General features: G+C 37.1%; 1 protein-coding gene across 7 annotated transcripts in view; it reads right to left on the bottom strand.

The window, feature by feature from the left end:
• The window catches only part of NCOA1 (nuclear receptor coactivator 1), a 144,379-nt gene that overhangs the window by 13,741 nt on the left and 109,027 nt on the right, over positions 1–21,611 (bottom strand). For all 7 annotated transcript variants that reach the window (XM_081157033.1, XM_081157035.1, XM_081157030.1 and 4 more), the window contains 7 exons: positions 21,180–21,360; positions 18,569–18,686; positions 16,941–17,109; positions 15,320–15,634; positions 7,715–7,816; positions 5,433–5,835; positions 1,330–1,504 (listed from right to left, as the gene is read on the bottom strand). In XM_081157033.1, coding sequence (XP_081013159.1) covers positions 1,330–1,504; positions 5,433–5,835; positions 7,715–7,816; positions 15,320–15,634; positions 16,941–17,109; positions 18,569–18,686; positions 21,180–21,360 — 1,463 coding nt within the window. The remainder of the gene's footprint in view (positions 1–1,329; positions 1,505–5,432; positions 5,836–7,714; positions 7,817–15,319; positions 15,635–16,940; positions 17,110–18,568; positions 18,687–21,179; positions 21,361–21,611) is intronic.

Below are 21,611 nucleotides of genomic sequence, written 5' to 3'. Positions count from 1 at the left end.
AGGAAAGTTGTTCCAGAAACCAAATGAAGAGAGTGCCAAGAAAGAATAAATGCTCGCCTATGTTCAGTGCTACCAGTGATCACTGCACTGGGCAGAGTAGACATTAATGACTTCGACAAGAACACTTTGGGTGCAGTGGCAGGGATGAAAAGTCTGATTGGTTCAAGAAGGGATGAGAGGAGAGGAAGTGACAGAGTCTAGTCTTTTAAGGAATTGAACTGTCCAGCAGAACAGACCTGTCAGCATGACTGTTTTTTTCAAGCCATATTTAAATGCTTAAGCGTAGATATGGAGCAAGAGTTTAAGCTGCATTTCATTAGGAGCACTTTGCTAGGCACAAGTGTGAAAGAGGGAGAGCTGGGCAAGGGAGCTGATAGTGCTATAAGGGAGTAATTACAATGATGAACCATGAAATCTTAAGTGGGTTTAGGAGGCTGGGATTAGAACACATTAGGAGACTAAATTCTTCTTGCATGTTAAATAGTTCCATTTCTACCTAATTTACACAGTCCCCACTGAGAGCTACAGTTTTTACACAGTCCTCACTGAGAGCTGCATAGTTCTCTAACAAGATTCCCTCTCTCACCTCTCAGTGAACTTTAAGAGAATATGGTCTTGAGCTTTCCACTTTAACTGCCTTACTTATTATGCTGTCAGAGCAAATGGCTTCCCTGTCATTAGAACCGAGACACAACCAAATTAAAACCCTTTAAAAACTCAAATCGTGTGTGAAAAGTTCAGCACCCAAGATTTGGGGAGGGGAGGAATGGTTTTAGTGAGATAATTCTAAGCAAAATGGGAGAGATAAGGCCACAGATTCAAAAAGCTGGGTAAGGCAGACGGCCCGAGAAGCCTTGAAACCTTTGTTGTTGTTGCTATTATAGCTTTAAAAAATACCGAGAAGAGTGAAACCTGTCTGAATTCAGCTCTACTGAATTCTAACATTTTGCCATTTTTGCTTTAGATTTTTAAAATATTTAAGTGTTTTTATAAAGAGAGACTTTTTTATAAGTACTCATTTCTTCATGTGTTCCAGGGAAGTTCTGTTCCTCAGGGGAACAGATTACATATTCCCTAGGTGTGCTGGGGGTGGGACAAAAGGTTGGGGGCCATTAGACTGCTTTTCTCTATTGTAAACACACAAATTTGCCTTATGAATCACTTAAAGGATTTAAAAATCATTATTTTTCTTTGCTATAACATAAGACTCAGGTCCTTGAAATTGCAAATAACAGTAGCCAATAATCTTCTATTTAGATTGTGAAGAAATGGCTGTTCCTATGTGCTGCAGAGTATCAGGGACGCTCAGATATAAAAACTGCCCCTTACTTGTTGTTTCCCATTGCTCCTTGCTGCCAGGCCTTCATGTCTGGTGACTGGTACCCAGAAGCAGGTGCAGTTTGCTGGAGCAGAGAGCTCTGAGGAGGAGGGATTGGCATCGGCACCATGGAACTCCCAGGGCTCAGAGATGGAGCAAAGCTGGCCTCACCTTGGGGAACCATTCCTGCAAATTGACACAAATTAATTTATGTGAATACATTAGAAATTTATCAACCCACAAGGATCTTTAGAGATATCCTAATCAATGGAGCAGAGAAAAAATTTCTGTTTCTTAAAAATAAGGCAGGAAACCAGTATAAAGAGGCAGATAAATAAATATGTAAAATAAGTTTGGAAGAATGTTTTCTATTCTAAGATGCTGATTTGCGTACCAGGATTACATATGATTTTTTTTCTGACCTATTTTGATTACAAGAATTTTCAAGTGTAAAAAACATGTATGAACATATGTGACAGGTTACTTGTATAATAAAGATAAGTTGAAAAAGCAAAGCTACGTATTTTTTCCTTGCTGTTTCCTTCACATGTAATTTAATCTCTGGTAAATAATTTTGACTTAGAATAGAGAAAATTTTTTTTTCCTGTTTATGACCCTATAGGTTGGGTTCTTCTCCTATCATGTCAACCATCTTCGTATATGTTGATTGTCTTTGCATTAATTCTACATTTTAAATTTCAACTATTTTGGTTGTGATCCTTAATAGAAACTTGTCTGTTCCTAATGGGTTTTTAACCTTATTTATGATAAAATAATTTCTTTCAGAAACAATATATATGTGAGGGGGAAAAGATACTAATCACATTCTGGATATTACTCTGTGGCGTCAAAGGAAACAATAAATAAGAGACTACAAGTACATTGTCATGCTTTTTGACATTTCTTTCTGGCCTTATCTCACATTTTAACTGCCCATGTTAACTTATCAGATGACCTAGTTTCAGCAGAAAGAACCAGCCTGTCAGTAATGAATTGGAGAGGTGGTTAGAGTTCTAGTCCTAGTTCTGCCACTGTACTGCACCTTGGATTCCTTGAACCAGACAATTTAGTTTAGAAATACTACAATTGCATCTTTGCCTAGACTGTGTCAATTCTCCCTGCTGGACCATCAACAGCATCACAGCCATTTGGCAGCAGCAACTAGAATTAAGATTCATCCTTCCATTCATTAACTTCTTCAAAGATTGATTAAGCAACCCCCACTATGCTAAGCACTTGAGAAACAGAGATTAAAATATCACACTTTGCTCATTCAAGGAACGTGCTGTATAAAAGAAAGGCAGCTAGGTTAACAAATAGCTAGAAGACAGGGTGGTGAATGCTTATGATTGGGAATGTCAGGGAAGGCTTCCTAAAGGAGATACCTCTGAGAGAAGAAAGGAACAGGAATGAGACAGATGAGGGAAGGATATTTTAGAGAGAGGGCACAAGATGTACAAAAGACTAGAAGTAAAATAGAGCAAGGTATGTACTCTTTCTTGGAACTTAGAAGTATATTATAGCTGAAACATTGAGATATGAGGGAAGGGGAAGGGGAAGTGGAGTTGGCAAGTCTAACTTTGGACACGTTGAGTTTGGGGTGCTGGTGGAAAATTGAAGTATGTCTGTCCAGTAGGCAGCTGTACACATGAGCTGAGAGATCTGGTTTAGCGATAAAGAACAGAACCATCAGCATGAAGAGGTCACTGAAGCCACAGGAGCCGATGAGATCACTGGGGAGGAGTGGGTGGAGGAGTACACTCACTGTGTAGTTCACAGAAGAGGGGGTTCTGTATGGGCTTCAAGGAATTCATGAAGTGGGTACAAAAATTTTAAAAAATATCCCTTACATTTACTTAGAATATTGCCTTAGTATAAAACAAATTTTAAAAGTCTAATTCTGTTCTAGTACACTCATCTTCCCAGCATAATAGTCTAGGGAAACTTTTCTGTTTTTAGAAAGCACACTCTGCCATTAGTGTTCCTGCACGTTGCTTTAGTTATTATTTTCGGTTTTATAGGCAATAAGGTTGCAACAATTACGCAATTCTGTTGTGTGAAACCAACTATAGACAATATGTAAACTAACAAGCACGACTGTGTTCCAATAAAACTTTATTTACAAAAACATGTGGTAGCTTTTTCTTCTTCCCTGAGAAGGCTTGCTTTGAAAAGGTTGGAGCTTTTCCAGGACTTGAATTTGTACCAACACAAAACTTGGTCTTGAAGCCTTCTACTAGGCTGCTGATCATACTGGAGCAAGCTTTTACCTTAGAGCAGTGGGAGAAATTACAAACACTTTATCTTTAAGTGTTCTTATGCTATCCAGGAAGACTAACAACTTCCCCCTATTATTTTAAAGCAGTTTATGGAAGAACTGAAAGTCTTGCCATTTCATTTCAGTCTGTGACTGGATGAAATTACTACTCTTTCCACTGTACCCAGCTTCTGGATTTTGTTTGTAGTGTGACTGCTGGCTTTATCAAAGAAAAATTCTTATTTTGTAAAAAGTATTTTTTGTCAATTGGAAGTTTGGCTGGAAGAAAGATCCCGATACCAGATACAACATCTATGGCGGGTGGCAGCACATCCAGTTATATTGCCTTGTGAAGAATGAAGACCCATCCACTCACTACCTCAGTCACTGTGTTCTACATATTGACATTTGAGAGACCAAAGACTACACCCACAACCCTGAAAGAAATCTTGTCAACTTCACTGGAAGGGGAACTTTGAAGCACTGCCTTTCCAGGCGACTCTGTCAAGGAACTGAAGCAGGACAGAAAGTTCTCCTTCATGAGCTTTCCAGAGAAGAGGTGCTAAAGGGCATGACTGAAAATTGACAGAAGTACTATTTTTATAAGAGAAACAAAATCCTTGGGGAATTTATTAGTGTTTGGCTTTCTTGTAGTTAGCCCCGCCCCCCAATGAATGAGAGAAATCTTTTGTTTTATGGCTCTGCAATCAATATCATGAAGGCCAAGAATCTATTTGCTGCTTTCCCTATGATGCCATTTTAGAGGAAGAATGGGTAAACAGGTAACTATAGAAGTCTTCTAATGTTGGAGGAAGTCCTTCTGCAAACTAGAGTAAAGTGAAAAAGCCTTGTCAAATTCTTTGCATACAGAAGTCTTAAGAAATAAAACTCTTTTGAAGGCCACTCCTGTTCAGACAACCTTATAAAGAAATGGGGATTTCTAATCCTTTTTTGCCCATACAGATAGTGTCAGAGACACAAACCTGCCAAAGATGACTTCATTGTCTTGAGGACAAGGGAACTGATGTGGCATGATTTTGATTAAAATGTCTTAGAGAATTCTGGTGCTCTCTGATCAAATCTCCCTAGACACTTAATTTAACAGTCAAAGGACTTTAGCACTTGTTGCTATAAGGATGAAAAGTCTAAATTAATTTGGCTGTCAAAGTTGATAAGCATATTGCCATGTCAAAAATCTCTGTATAACTTCACCATTTTATTCAAGTCAAACAGCAGCCTTCTCATTGATATTCATGTTTAAGCAGCCTTAAAATTTACTTTTTCTTTCACTTATAAAATCGAGAAATTTATTTCAATTTTTTTCTGGGAAAGTGCTATTAATTCTACATCAAAGTTTGATTAAACATGATGGATTAATAAAATGTGTTTTACTGCCACTATGAGAACCTTGAAGTAACAGAAGTAAAAAAAGATATCATCACCTAGGACAAAGAGAATGAGAGACTGTGTGAAAGAAAGAATAAAAAAGAAAAAACCTTTTGGAAGCCAGAAAGTTGCCGAACATTGCAGGAATAGCTTACAACCTAAGCAGCTAAGAGTGACACCAATGAGAAGTCTGAAATACTTTGTAAAGACTGATTGTCCTTATGTAAACTATCAGAATTTTCAGACAGGTCCTTACAGATCCTCTAACTTAATAATCTTACCTATCAAATAGATAAAAGCCTCAGATCATTCCAGCATTTACTGGCAAAGGTGAGTCCGAGCCTGGGCCTCCTGACTGCCCTGTGAGTGTCTGTCTTTAGCACGCTGCATCCACGCCACTGAACTGAACCGAGTATGACGAGAGACCTGTACACAGTGTCTATAAAAGCAACAATGTTGTGATCCCCATACCTGATCCTGGATACTGGAAGACATTCTGCTGCATCTGAGGATTGATTCCAGTGCCAAACTGTCCTCCCATGTTTCCTGCCATGCCTCTGTTCACCATGCTGTTGCGGTTGGCCAAGGTTGCCTCAGGATTTGCTGCCAGCTGTGAAAACGGGCTGGTAGAAGTGGGTGGGGTTCCTGGATTTGTACCATAGTTTGGTGGGTAGGGGAATTGCTGCGGAGCACCCTGAGGAAGACGGGGGTTCCCCATTTGAACTGGCAGCCCAGAGGAGGGAGGGAGGTTGTTCCCAAAGCTCTGCTGCCTCATGAGCATGGCTCTCTGCTGCTGTATTAGCTGCCTCTGTCGGTGCTGCTGGCTGTACAACTCCCGCTGGCGCTGGGCCAACATCTGGGCATTCAGGGGTGGCTGCAAAGGAGGAAACATTCCTCACTTATTATTATTATAATCTCTACCTGTCTTGGAAAGCTTACAGGATAAAGCCTAGTAGCTTGGGGCAACAAAATATGTAGCAATTATCAGTATACAAAGGAAAATAAAACTGAAAAGGAACAAAAACCTCTTAAGTAATAATCACAGGAGAGGAAATGAATTAAGTACATTTTATAGATTAAAGGCAGTTGAGAAATGCTAAAACAGTATTATGACCAGTAAAGTGGGTTGTTAAATGCAAATTCTCAAAAAGTCACACAGAACAGAGAAAATTTAAAGAAAGTATACATTGATTAGTATTATAATACAGGTCATTAAAAACTGTTAAAAGAAACATTAAAACCATAAAGGAGAGAAAAAAATGTACTGATGACTTCTATCATATCTGACATTAGGTTGTTAGGAGATTTCTCTCTTTTCCATTTCTAAAGAAATGTAATTTCCCCTCTTTCTCACTGAAATAATTTATTTCACTTTACTTAAATGAATAAAATGTGATTGTAGGTGATTTTAGTTTTTTCTATATACTTTTCAATATTTTACAAATTATCTATAATGAACATATATTATCTTTATAATTTAAAAAAACCTACAAGTACCATTAAAAAAGGAGAAATCAGAAATCCAGGATCCAATGACAAATTATCACTTAAAAAAATAATTAGAAATAAAGTAATAAACAGAAATAAATGGAACAAGCGATTTTATCTCATTGTTATAGTACAATACTATTCTAGGTATTAGAGTGTTTTAATAGCTATGATATTATGAATGAAGAAAGAAGTGGTAACGTTAGGTTGAAATCACTTTTTGGTCTAATTTGCAAAGCAATATGGCATGTCAATAAAGCCTTTCTCTGATAAAGTCAATTCAGATTGAGGATTTGATTAAAGCATATGGCTCCACTAAAATTAAACTTGCCAACTAGATATAGTCCAATCTAGAAGAATCTGACATATGCCTTTCTAGTAGATATCTTTATGTGAATTCCAAAATAGGGTCTTGTTTCCTTATAAGCTAATTACCCTTGCAGGAGCTAACCACTGAGATTTATAAGACATAGAAACCCAAATCTGGATTCATGAAAATGCCAGTACCTACTGCTTATCAGCAGCTTTTCTCAATATTTATCCTATCCTTTTGGCTAGTGTTGGCTTTCCATATTTGCTCCAAATCCATCTAGATCCATTTTATGGGGAAAAGAAGGCCTTTGTTTGAATACTCTCTGAAATCCTTCCTCTCTCTAAAATCCTTCATCTACCAATTTTTGTGTTAATTTGGTTAAGGAAACAAAAAAGTGATTGAAGCAAAAATATTAAACTCTGTGTGGAAGTTAAGTAGGGAGTGGGAACTAGGTAGCACTTAGAAGGCTACCCAGTTCTTCTGATGTTTAAAGTTCCAATGGCTCTGGGTTCATATACAAGGATCGTTCAAATAAATAAAAAATAGAAAATGCTGATGCTCAGACAGAGCTGAGAACAAGATAGTTAAGATAACTCAGCAATGTGACTTGGTTTGGGTCAGGTTTCAGGTACCATTCACACAGTCTCATATCTTAGGCTTCTTATTACTGGCACTATTCAGAACAACAATAAGGGTTTTCTACTTAGTCCGTTGGTATCTAGTAGCAGTGACAACAATAACAATAAACAAAACAAAGAACCCTCGGCTTTTGATCAAATATCAGTAAGGGATATCACAAGTTCATTATAAATTCATTCTAGAAGAGAGCTACACTTATAAACATCATTAAAAGATCAGCTCACAGACCATTTCAAAGGCACTCAAGTCAACACTTTAGGAAACACAGCTTGGGTTAGAAAAGTACTAACAATGCCTGGTTTTCTCACATTACCTGAGGTGTAATTTGCTGCTGCATGCCTGATCTCATATTGATGCCAACAGGAGCATTTGCTGCAAACTGGTTCAAGATAGCTTGCCGATTTTGGTGTATCAACTAGAGAAAAATGGAAAAAATGAGATATCATATTTCTACATAAAAATATAGCACAGTCCTTAAAGGTAATACAAACCTTTTATTGATTACTAACAAGTTTTAGCAGTGTACATTTAGTAAGACTATTCCCCATGTTTATTTGCCTGGTAATTCCTAACATTTATCAAGTATTTTCCACCTATACTAAATATGCCAGAGCATTTAAAAGAAGACACACATATTCACATATATGTATGTACATAGGTAATGTGTGTGTATTGTGCTTTCAAATGTTCTGCCATAAATGCTCTACCACTAAAATACACATACACACACATTTATTGTACTTTGAAAAATCATTTTAATACTTAGTTACTTCAGATAAGTGCAATAATGGAGAGAAAAGGAACAGCTTTAGGTCATAAAACTACTGTGAATAAAAAAGTAAGTATATAATTGGGTATATTCTACAAAGGTCTGGGAGATAAATGGAAAAGTTGAGGTACCTCTCACTTGGAGGGTGCCTGTCTAATGGGTACATATTTGGGAAAATCAATGTGATTTCATTAGCTGAAGAGAATTATGTAAGAAACAAATGGTCTGAGAAAATGAACTATTTATTTAACTGGAAGAAGTAATTACTTTAGACCAGCAGTTCCCAAATTGGTATTCTAAAAGAACATTGTTCTGTAGGATATTAATAGATGTGCCAGGAAAATAGCATGCTGTGCTGTACTAAGTACTGGAAATGATGGGTTACACAAGGTGAAACAGATTTCTTTACTGCAGTAATTCTATAAGCACATTGTGGATCTACAAGAAAGGGGGGATAGACTATGGAACTCATTTATCACAAACTTTTTTCCTGACATATAGCCATTAATAGTATCTCCCAGGGCAATCTTCTATGGAATGCTGATTTGGAAGATGCTACCTGTATCAGGCTTAGGGTTCCAGGTCATAGACATGTCTTAACTTTATCAGGTAACAAAATAAGCATCCTTGGAGGTTATCTCTCCCTATAAACGATTGGTAGCTTAAAGAACTTCTTGCTCAATAATTTGATATGAATAAACTGTCCAGAGAGATAGTAACAATAATATCAATATTATTTTGTGTTTATATGGTAATTCATAACCTATACATTACTTATAAAATATATCAGTATATTTGAATATATCTTATAGTTTAATAAATTTTATATATTTTAATACAATATATGCAAACTAGAAAGCTTATCAAAGTTTTATAAGCGAATCAAAGAGGTGTAAACAGTGATTAAAACTCTCATTTCTAAATAGCTCAATTCTTAATTCTGGTTTCATTCATTTTCTGACTCCCAGAAAACTGACTGGGGCAGGGAGGGTGCTGGAAAGCTCAATATAATTTAAATATTAACATTACAACTTCCAGGCACTGTGGAATAAGACAAAACATTCAGAATCACTTCAAAAATAAAGATACCAACATTATGGTTTTAAAAGTCAAAAAGTCTCTTAAGCACCCAAACCTACATACTTCATACTTCTCAAACTCAACAGACTATGGGCATAAGTTTAAATAAACTATTAATTTTACGAAGATTTATCAAAAAACTCAGTGTATGTAAGAGTATATAAAGCTTGAAGGCTACAAAGTTAAGCAATTTCCATCTTCTAGGATTCTCTGTTGAGTGGCAGAGCTAGTCCAGAACAGTGCAATGCACAAGGGCTGTGATGCACACACACAGACCTCTACAGCAGCGCAGATGGAACAGTAACTAGCCTAGGGCATGAAGGCAGGGACCAAGAGCATGACTGAGCTCAATGGGACCTTGAAAGATTAACTTCAGGCAGAAAGAACAGCAAGTATGAGAAAAAAGAGAAGGCAATGAGGGTAGGCGAAAATACTTGAATACTGAGTGACGTAGAGACGTAAACCTCCTGGGGGAATGGGAGCTGGGATTCCACATTCATAGCTTTATATATTCTTTCAATTTTGACAACAAAATGGGTGGGGACAGAGGAAAGATGATTGAGAAGTAGTAAAAGTGAAGGAAAAAAATCAGAAAATGGGCTATTTTTAGAAGTAGAAGGAATTATTCTAAATAGTAGCAATCTACAAGCACTTTCTGTTAAAGAAAAATTGACTGCTTCCTGCCCATGAAATAACACTTATTCATTTTTCCCTTCCTGTGACTGTGTGTACAACTGTCTCACTCTAAGCTGCTGCTTCTCTCTGATTACTAAAATGCTGCCCATTTTCTAGCAAGCAGGTCAAGTTCTACTTCTTCCAAGGAAGTCTTCCCAAAAGGATCACCATATCCTTTATCTCCTTGGAAGTCTTAACTTTTGGAGTTTGGGGCATGAAAGGAGAGGCTGGTAGTCCTTAGAGCTGGGGACACAAATTCAAAAGCCTATAAGGGCATGTCAAAAGGCTTTCTGTATTACAAAAGGAAATATGGGGCTCGTGGAAGGACACAAACCAGCTAATGCATACAACACACACACACAAACATGCACAAGTGTGTATATACACAGTAAAAGATAGCTGTCATTTTGTCTGCCTGGAGTTTTTTCAATGCCTCAGCAAAAACTCCCACTATAGTAAACCTAAAAGATGATTATCTGGCCCAGAGGTTCTGAACCAGGGGTGATTCTGCCCCCCAAGGGACATCCGGCAATGCCTGAAGACATTTTTGGTTGTCACAACTTGAGGAGGGGTTTCTACTAGCATCTGGTGGGTATAGGCCAGGGATGCTGCTGAACATCCTGAATTGCAGGAGAAGCCCCGCTCCCCCACTAACAAGAATCATCCAGCCCCAAAGTGTTAGTAGTGCCAAGGGTGAGACCCCTGATACAGCCACTACATAAATCATTGCAAACCAGAGAGTTTTGGTTTTTAAAAAAAAATAAGTTTATTTGAGCCAAACTGATCATATATGCTGGGGAGCAAGATCTCAAGTGTTCCCCAAAGAGTTTTTTAAAGAAGCTTATTCTTTTATCAGACAGTTTTTATTGCCAGAAATCTGGAGGTGAAATCTGCTTCTCTGTAGCCTCTGCTCTTTCACTTTAGTTCTATTTTCTGGTTGCTCCTATCCTCTAGAGTATATAAAAGATTATCAATAGTGGTTTTCTACCAGATCTGTAACTTTCTTGAGTACCCTAACAACCGTGCCTAAGTATACCGCATCCTTTATCTGTCTGGGCAGTACTCCCTCTTCACAGTATTCTTTATTTGGTAGCACGAAGACCATGTCCGTTGCTGAGAAGATGAAAACAAAACTGGAATAGAATAATTGTATCTCCTGTCAGCCAGTGTTATATTATTTTTTATAAGCAGCAGACCTAGGCATTTTTGCTGTCATCATTTTTCCAAAAACAGAAATTCACAAGTTCTTATAGGTATTATGGAGATATTTCTTGACTCATGTTTATTTGAGATGTAAGCAGACACTACACCTACAGGCTTTAACCTTGTATTTCTCTTAATCACTAGCTCCTTCCTTCATTTTTGCATTTTAAGTCTCAACCAGTGCACCTAGTTTCCTAGGGTGCTCTTCCTCCTCCTGTCTGCCAACTGGAAATTATTCTTAACTGTATAATCAAATTTAAAATATTAGAATCTTCTTACTCCTTGTGTACTATATTCCAGTCAACGAGGTAAACTTAAGGTCAAGAAAACATGTTTTTAAACTGATCTTAAGATCCATTAAAAAGAAACAAACTCTGATGTCGATCTGAGTCGGCCCTGTCTTTCTCTTCTCAAATCGTCAGGCGCCGCACTGCCTTCTGGGATTAGCAGCTTACATCCCGTGTCCCACGAGAGGGGAGGAAGAGGGGGACATGACCGACAGGTACCCGTGCTACCAACCGAGGGAGGCCGCTGTGCAGAAACACCGTGAGAAATCTGAGCTATCCTAGACACTAATCCTTTGCGTTATATGGGGTTGCAAGTATCTTCCCTGAAATAACTTCCCTAAGTCTGTGGCTTGTCTTTTATCTTGTTTATGGTGTCTGTTTACTTACAGGTTTTAAATTTTAATGCAAACACCAACCTTTTCCTTTATGTCCTTTTTATTAGGGACCAGACAGATCTTCTCATAGTCACACTGAGGTCACTGAAACATCTAGAATTTATTTTTGTGTATGGCATGAGATAGGATCTAATTTAACCCCCCATGGACAGCCAAATGAACCAGCAGTTATGACACAGGCCCTCCTTTCCCCACTGACTGCCACCTGTCACTCACTGAGTTTCTATGCATGTCTGCACTGTCTGTGGGCTCTCCACTGCATTCTAATCTAATTAGTACAACTGTCTATCCCTATGGTACTTCCACAGTGTTTTAACTGTTACAACTTGGTTTTATATCCTGATGTCTGGTAGGGCACATTCATCCTCAGTCTTCTTTAAGGTTGTATTCCTGCTTCTAAAATAAGTTTAGCGCCCAGCCGGGCGTGGCTCAGCGGTTGCGTGTCGACCTAGGATCCAGGCGATTGGGGTTCGATTCCCAGTCAGGGCACATGCCCGGGTTGTGAGCTCGATCAATGACTCTCTCATCATTGATGTTTCTCTCTCTCTCCCTCTCCTTTCCTCTCTCTGAAATCAATAAAGATATATTTAAAAAAATAATAAAATAAGTTTAGCATCTATTTGTCAAATTCCATGTTGAGATTATTATAGGAATCCCACTGAATTTATAGGTTAACTTCAGAATGACTGCTGTCTTTACAACAGCCTTTTTTAAAAAAGTTTTTTTGTGGGTTTTAAAAAATATATCTTTATTAATTTCAGAGAAAGGAAGGGAGAGGGGGAAAGAGAGAGAAACATCAATGATGAGAGTCACTGATCTGCTGTCTCCTACATTTCCCCCACTGGGGATCAAGCCCGCAACCCAGGCACGTGCCCTGACCGGGAATTGAACCATGATCTCCTGGATCACAGGTCAATGCTCAACTGCCGCTGAGCCACGCTGGCTGGGCTACAATAGCCTTTTAATCAACAAATATATTTTACTTGGATCTTCTTTTTGACTTTTAATTATGATTTACTTTTGCATAATGTAATATATTTCAAAATTATATTTTCTAATTGGTTGTTGCTAATAAAAAGGATTGTCATTAATTTTTATTTCTTGTCCTTTTATCTAGAAACCCTGTTGAACTTCTCTATTAGTTCTACGTTCCCATTAGACTCTCTTGGGTTTTCTATGCAAGCAACTGTATTATTTGTATATGATAATTTCATTTCTTATGTTTGCATTCTATATTTCAAAATTCTATATATTCAAAATTCTTTAGGATGGTGGTATTCTCTTTTTTTTCCTTCCTGTACTGATACAAGCTTACTCACTTAAAATATACAACCTGTCATTTAATGGAATTTAAAACAGAAGAAAGGGTAGATGTTCCACTTCAGTTCACCAATTTGATCCCGACTGTGAATTTACCTGTATAATTTTAAGTAATTTATTTAAACCTTAATTTCTTGATTTTATCAGGTACTGTTATTGCCAATACAGCCATCTACTCTCTTCTTCCTTGATGACAGAATAGGATTTTATTCTGCTAATTATCCCAAATCACACGTCTCCAGGGGTACTCTAAGTCAGTCCTTGCCAGCAACTGGTTAAGAGTGCACATGTGACTCAGTTCTAGCTAGCCAGGCACAGGAAGTCTTTTTTTGTTTTTCCTTTTCTGGGGGTGAGGGAGGGGGGAAGGAGGGATAAGAGCCTTCTGAAAAAGTTTCATGGCTTTTAAAACAAGACGCACAGGAAAGAGATAGTCTTGTTTTCCCCTGCTAGATAGTTTTGTTTGCCTGTGGTATTCGCAACCATGCCAGCCATTTTTCTAGTTGCCAAGGATTACAGGATAAAAAGATAGAAAGAACCTGGGTCCTTGAGTCTGAAGTAACTACACCTGGATGTGTGTCTGTTTTGCATCATCTCAATATTTGAGTCAAAATACTTTTTTTTGTTTTACTAAGTTGAGTTGATCTTGCCTTTTCTCGCTGAGATAAGCCTTGGCGAGACCTCCCCTATGCCAAAGACTCTGCAGTGCAAGAGCCACTATGGACTGAGTGTCCTACTGCTGAACAGAAGACCTTACGGCCCTGAACCCAAAGGACAGGTCTGGATAATGTGGCTCGTTAGGTAGCAGAGTTATTGTCTTAGATGGCAGTAGAAGCTGTTTTTCTGTACTGACATACCCAGGGACTTAAAACATAGTGTGCCCCAATTCTGTATTTCTCCAGCTTCATGGATATTTACTGCACTCTGTTGGGCTACCAAGACCTCCAAACTTTGGACATGCTTCCATAATATTTAAAAGAAGCAATGAAGAACCACATTCACCTATTTGTATCCTTATTTCATGTACATTCTTTGCATGGTTACTCTGCTTATCAGCTGCTTTAGGAGCAAATCAAAGTAAAAACAATTTTTTTTCTGAACTAAGTATGAATTATCATTTCATCTATTCAGGAACCTGACCTAGATTGTTGAGCTGGCCTCGCTCACTGAACCTGTAACTTTAGACCGTATTTACCGAACTCTATGCTGTGAAATGAGGAAATCGGCATACCTACACTTTCCTCTTCTTTTTGGTTTAGCACGTACTGCTGGCACTGTTATTTAAGTTCTGAAAGTTGCCTGAATCTTTTTTTCTTTGTCTTCTTCACTATACCTAACACAGTCAGTCCCCTTAAATATGTTTTATGAAAGATTCAATACAGGGAACTATTAAATATTTCCTCTTCTTATGCTCTCTCTCTTACAATGAATGGCAAGTTATAACAAGAAGTAGCTTATCTTTAACTTATTCTCAGAACATATTACTATTCCTTTTCTTCGTTTCTCTTTTCTTCCTTCTCTCCCCTTAATTCTTCTTTGAATCCTTTACTCTATCCCGACACTTACAAAGTTATTCCTTTCTTTGTTATCCTACCATTCAAATTTTTCCCCCAGTCCCACTTCTCAGAGACAATACTTTTCACCATTTGGTTTTTTGGCTCCTGATGGTTATCTCTCTATCTGCTGCTTATTCAAGCTTAGGTATTTATGCCACTATACCTACTTATTACCTGATGTGAGAGAGATTTAACTCACCAACAACACCCAACACCCCAAACCATCCTTTTTTCCATTCTCCTAATATAATAACATCACTCCAACTTCAAACATAAATAAACTTCATTTTCTGAAATTCAACAATCATAAACAGTATTTCTTGATACTCTATAAATTAAGCTGTTTCTCTTTATTGATTTAATAATTGTATGATGTTCATCCTAATATTTTTTATCTCAAAAAACAAGACTAAATTGCTTTTAAGCTGTAAGCCTCAAAGTATTTTGTTATGAGCCAGACTCTTTAACTGAATGAGTGTGTCCCCTTTTCCTACCCTGGCAGACCAAGGATGGTGGTTTGAGTCCCCATAAAGGTTCTGGGAGCAGACTTGGCACCTTTGTTGTAGCAACTGGGCTGCCTTATTCCAAAGACAGCACATACCTTTAAAAGTATCACCTCTAAACAAGAGCACTCACCTGCTGCTGCCCCTGTAATCGCTGTTGGAGTTGAAGTCGAAGTTGGTTGGGTGCAGCTGGAGGTCTGTTTAGAGTCTGCCTGGGCTGCATGCCCATACCAGGCGAAAACGCACCTCGGGGAGGTGTTACTTGAACGGGCATAGGCCCCAGTGAAGGTTTTTGCCTGACCATGCCTTGGAAAGGGCTAGTGAGACTGGCAGCAGGCGAAGGAGAAGAGTAAGGCTGGGAATAAAGGTTGGGTCTTTCCTCCATCATCAAAGGTGGTGTTGCTTGTTGTGGTGGAAATCTCTCTGATAATACATCTAATCCACCTCCCTGTTAGAAAATAAGCCAGAACATTTTACAAATACGCTTCTCCCAATAAACTACATGCTTCTCTTTATAACTGTGAATCTGAGAGAGTATCTCTAGAAAGTTTCATCATAATATATTCATATTGAATTCATGAAGCTCACCAGATGTCTACTACTTAAAAGAATCACCTCTGAAAGTTACTTTTGAAATGGAATGATAGGTTAACTGAGATTTTCTTTAAAAATCATAGTAAAGAAAAGAAAATGTGGTTAAAATAAAGGTCCTAAATCAATGAAATGAAGCCAAAATGTTTTAAAAAGAACTTCATTGCAAAGCCTAAGAATCAATAAACTTTATATTTACCAGGTTACTACAAAAGTAGATTACTAAAGGAGGGGTCAGTCAGGCATTTTTCTATCTCAAATATAGAATTCATGTTTTTACCTTATTTGAAAAAAGAAATTCATAGTTCATCTAACAGAATGCTATAGAGTTAAGGCTTTCAAGCTTTTTGACTATTACTCATTGTAAGAAGTATAATTTAAATTATGACATGTTGTGTGTGTGTATGTGTGTGTATGTACATGCGTTTGCATATGTGTAGCTAAAAGAATTTCATGAAACATAACTTCCCCTTTTCCTGGGCTATGCATTCTGATACTTGTATTTTACACTATTTTACTCCATTAAAAAAATGCCAGTCATGATGCACTAAATTGATTTTATAACCCCACAGTCTGAAAAATACTAACCTGGAAGTTGAAACATGGAAAATATAGGTTGAAGACTAGCATGAATAAAGGATACATGAAATCCTAAAATAAGAAGTGATTATATAAATCTGGATTCTATTCTAAGGGGAGCTTCTAAGATTCTGTTCCACTGAGAAAGGCTGAGACTTTCTGATTCTGACTCCCTAATTATTATTATTATTTTGTTAAAAAATCCCCATTATTAACTATTATATATTTTTGTTAACTTCCACAAGGGTAAATTATAAAGCAACTAAAAACACAATGAAAATATTGAAAAATCTTGCTTAAAAACCATTTCCTAGCTTCTCAGGGATGAATCATTTAAATAATGCTAACTTTAATAAATACCCGAACAACCTGGCGGGTGTGGCTCAGCGGTTGAGCATTGACCTAGGATCTAGGAGATCGAGGTTCAATTCCCGGTCAGGGCACATGCCCAGGTTGTGGGCTCGATCCCCAGCAGGGGGTGTGCAGGAGGCAGCCAATCAATGACTCTCTCTCTTCATTGATGTTTCTCTCTCTTCCTCTCTCTGAAATCAATAAAAATGTATTTTAAATAAATAAATAAATACCTGAACAAGTTTGTCAATTCCCAGAGCTCTGTCTAATTCAGCCAACTCGGTTTCATCTTTTCCACTGAGGAAGGATACCAGCTGTTCAAGAAGAGCCTTCTCATCATTTCTTCCTTCTACTGTTGTTGGTGGACAGAGAAGCTCATCTAATTGTGAACTAATACACTGGCTGCAGAATAAAAAGATAAAGTTTAAACTGTAGAGCAAATAATTATTCAATCTTAAGAATGCAATAAACACAATATACATATATATGCAAATCTAGTTCTAGAAAATTTTCTGATACACGTAATGTGTAGAAATTTATGAACATATTTTTCATTATTTTGTCAATCACTGAACTTTGCCTCCATATTCTTCATGTTAGTTTACAGAAATAGCCTAAAAATTAACCAAACATAGTTAAAGAAAAAGAAGTTTTAACAAATGTAGAAAATAAAAATCAACCAAAACCTCAGAAAAAATCATTTAGCCTATATTAAAATTTGTTCTGCCCTGGCTGGTGTGGTTCAGTTGGCTGGAGCATCACCCAGTACACCGAAAGGTTGTGGGTTTGATTCCCAGTCAGGGCACATACCTAGGTAGTAGGTTTGATCCCCAGTCATGGCACATACTGGAAGGCAACTGATCAATGTTTCGCTCTCACATCAATGTTTTCTTTCTCTCTCTCTCTCTTTCTCTCTCTCCCTTCCTTTCTCTCTAAAAATCATTAAACGTGTCCTTGGGGGAAAATTTTTATTCTACTTTTTCTATGGATGCTATTCATTTGGTTGATTGATAATTAAACCACAATCAAAACAGTATACCTTATATTACCTAACTTCCAAAGACGATCAAGTCATATTGCTAACATTACATGATCACCATTTACAAAAGCACTCAGACTAGAACAAGGAAACATGCTCAGTGTTAAGCAATAAAACAAGTTGTTGATTACATGTAGGAAATATGTAATCTAATCCAAACCAGTATCAAATGATGCATAAAACTTAGAAATAAATAGAAAATATTACTACTATAATAATACAATTATAGGGCTTCTTCTCTGGGGAAGGTAAATGGGAACACATTTCATGTGTTCACAGTTAAGGCTTTAAACTACACTCAGTACCATCCAGTCATCTTTTGGCTGCTGTATGTGAGCTGTACTCTACGTTATGGAACAGAGCTACTTGTGTTGATTAGAAATTAAATTCCAATCAAGATGAGACACTGAGTAGATACAGAAAGTACCTTCTCTCCTTCTCTCTTGCTTCAAACAAAGAGAAAAGCTGGACAAAATAATGATCTAACTAAAAGCCCACGAGCAACATAATTGTTGTACTGAGGCCAATTCATCCACAGGTCTCAGAAACTTCATGGTGATCAAAGCAAAGTAAGAGATAAAAAGTAAACCAACAGCTGCATACTGCATCAGTCTCTTGGCAACTATAATACACACTAGTCTCGCAGCCATGCAGTAAATAAACCTGTTTAGCTCCAACCTCCCCCACCCCTTTTCTTTATCATTCATTTCTGTTAACATCTAACAAACACCAACGTAGCCTGGAATCTGGTTTGGGAAAAGTAGTTCTTTGCTGTAAAAGTTGGTATCTCACACTTTATAAAATACAAAATGTATTACTTACTCTTCTGGTTTGTTCTGATTCGCAGCTGTCACTGTATTATTCACCCATGGAATCTGATCACCTGTTCCTGGTTGCCCAAACTGGTTATCAATTGCTTCTAATTCCAGCTCAGGTAATCCTGATTAAAGCAGCAAAGGTAAGAAGTCAGTATCAGAATGGAAGATAAAATGACAATATTTTTCAGAAGTAATATATAGTATATTAGAGTGAGATTTCAATTATAAAATATTACCTTAACGATACAAAGGTCACTTATTCAGAAACTTAAACTATCTAGAATGTGGCCACATAATGCCAAGTAAATCAAAAAAGTGAGAAAAGTTCTGTGAATCAAAGAAAATATGATGTTAAAATGTTTGTACATAAAATGATATTACCATAGGAGACTCACTCCAGACTGTCAGAAAAATTTCAAAGATAATTATAACAATTTTGGTTAACTGATTTTCCAGTCTACAGCACATTAGAATATGCTGTAAATAAGGACAGCGCTATTATCATGATATGAGAGTTGTAAGCAAAAGATAAAATATACACTATAAAAGGCAGGAACAGAAACTAAAGGGCATAACAGTCTGGCGTCATTCAGTAAATGGGCAAAGCTCTATAGTAGTTAATCTGAAAATGTAACAGTATAATAATTGATGCTTATAATGACAAATGAAAAAGAGATTGAATTATGTTTTGTAATGGAAAACAGTATATGCACTTTAGAAAGTTTTTGTGTGGGATTTTTGAAAGCTTTGATTATTTCTGTACCACTTACACTAGGACAAAAACTGTAAATAACTCAAATTCTAGAAATTTAGGGACTGATAAGTTATGGACTATATATATTTACAATGTGCTGTTAAATGAAAAAGAAAAAAACGTAATCCAAGATATTATGTTCAGAATAATTCTATTTTTATAAACTATTCTATACATTAACAGAAAAAAATTCTGGTAAGCTAACTATCCTCGGTAGATTTTAGGTACTGAGATTAAGAATTACTTTTATTTTCATTTAAGGTTTCTAATGATTGTTTATAATTTCTAAAATGAACACATATCAATCATTGTTATGGGTTGAACTGTACTCCCCCCAAATTCATATGTTGAAGTACTAACCCCAGCACCCCAGAATGTGACTGTATTTAGAGGTAATTAAGTTAAAATAGGGTCATTAGGGTGGGCTCTGTGACTGGTGTTCTTATAAAAAGAGATTAGGACACAGAACAGACAGAGGGACTACCGACTGTGAGGGCACAGCAAAAAGGCAGCCATCTGCAAGCTAGTGAGAAAATCCTCAGAGAAAATCAAATCTGCCAACACCCTAACTTTGGACTGCTAGCCTCCTGAACTGTGGGGAAATAAAGTTGTTTAAGCCAGCCAGTATGTGATGTTTTGTTACGGCAGCCTGAGAAGACTAATACAATTTTTAAAAATCAACGTATAGTTGAAAATTGATAGAGAAGAGAGTTGAGGTCACTTAAGATTCTTCTTTATAGCTGCCTAGTAGTCTTGGTAAACTGTCAGGAACTATGTCATAACAGCTAAAGCTGCAGTAAGATGGAAATAAATGAGCCCCACATCTGATTACATCACAAGAGGGGCAAGATGACTTAGGCCAGGAACCCAGGCAAATTCTGAAAGTGAGCTGGTTAGTTTCTTTTAGTTTCAAAGTCACACAATGGAATTATCATCATGTGTTTTTTTTCAACTTCAAAATGAGATAGGTGAAAATATTTGACAGTCCTATCTTCATGAATTTTAAGTATTATACTATTGAAATGTTTCTTTATTTTTGGTACATAAAGTTTATAGCTCTTTTATTCATGATTGTCAAAACTTAAAAACATCAGATATGTCCTTCAACAGAAGAATGGATAAACTCTGGTTTGTCTATACAATGGAATATGATACAGTGAAAAGAGAAATGCTATCAGACCACAAAAAGACATGAAGGAACATCAGAAGGGCTTCTTAATTAGGAGAATGCTACCATGGCTAGAGAAGTAGTGAATTATTTCAACACAGTGGTCTCCTCCTACACAGTGCTCCAAGGAAAACTCATTCTGTGGGGTAACATGTATTACTTGAGAAGAGGAATTCCATAATCAAGAAAGTTTGGTAAATGTTCAGTGAAAGAAATTAAACTGGTTTCTTTAACATGGGACTTCTTAAAATCTTTAATATGCAATGAGGAATTTTAATATGGAATGATGCATGTACCATGTAGCATTTACCCAATATATTTTAGCAGTCTTTTTTTGCAACTTTTAGGGCTAGTGTTCAAGACACTTTAAGAAGCATAATCTGACCCAATTATTATATTTCTGAAAGTCCTGCTCTGGAACGTTTTGGGTAAGAACACAAAACTGCTCTACTTAACATCAACTGCTCAACTTAACACTAATTACAAAAAGGTAGCGGTTATACTATAATTCCAAATACACAAACTGAGTGAAGGTCTTACGTCTAAATGTAACTGTATATTATTTACAGTGGCATTAATGAAAAGATTTCACTCTCAGCAAACAAAAGCTTTGTGCAATGACGGTGAGAGACAAAGCACTCATCATCACTATTCATCAAACATTGCAAATGAGGTTTTGTCCCCAACACATACTATTCAGCCTGGAAGTGGGTCTGGCAGTGGTGGACTGAAGTGAAGCTGGCAGGATCTCTGATTTGATGGTTACATTGGTGACCGCACCATCCATCCTCTCTGTCTCACATAAGCCTGGCAATTGGGCTGCCTTCTCCAGCGTGGGTAGTAACTGATCAAACTGGTCAAGGTCAGCTGTAAACTAAGAATGGAAACCAAAGTTAGAGAAAGTATATTCTACACTTTCACCAGAAACAATGTAGAAAAAAAGTTTCTCCTTTAAACTCTATGAATTAAACGCAACTATGAAAGAATAAAGAGGAAATAATTAGAAAGATTGAAGCCTCATTGAAATTACATGACCTAACGATTCCACTGGAAAAAATCTGGATGCTTATATTAATATACTGCAGGATAAGATAATATACACAAAGTATTCATCTAATATACCTG

This window comes from Miniopterus schreibersii (genome assembly GCF_964146895.1).
Source record: "Miniopterus schreibersii genome assembly, chromosome: 13".
NCBI classification, from domain to species: domain Eukaryota; kingdom Metazoa; phylum Chordata; class Mammalia; order Chiroptera; family Miniopteridae; genus Miniopterus; species Miniopterus schreibersii.
The sequence above is the reverse complement of the archived record's forward strand: the minus strand, read 5'-3'. Positions and strand labels throughout refer to the sequence as shown.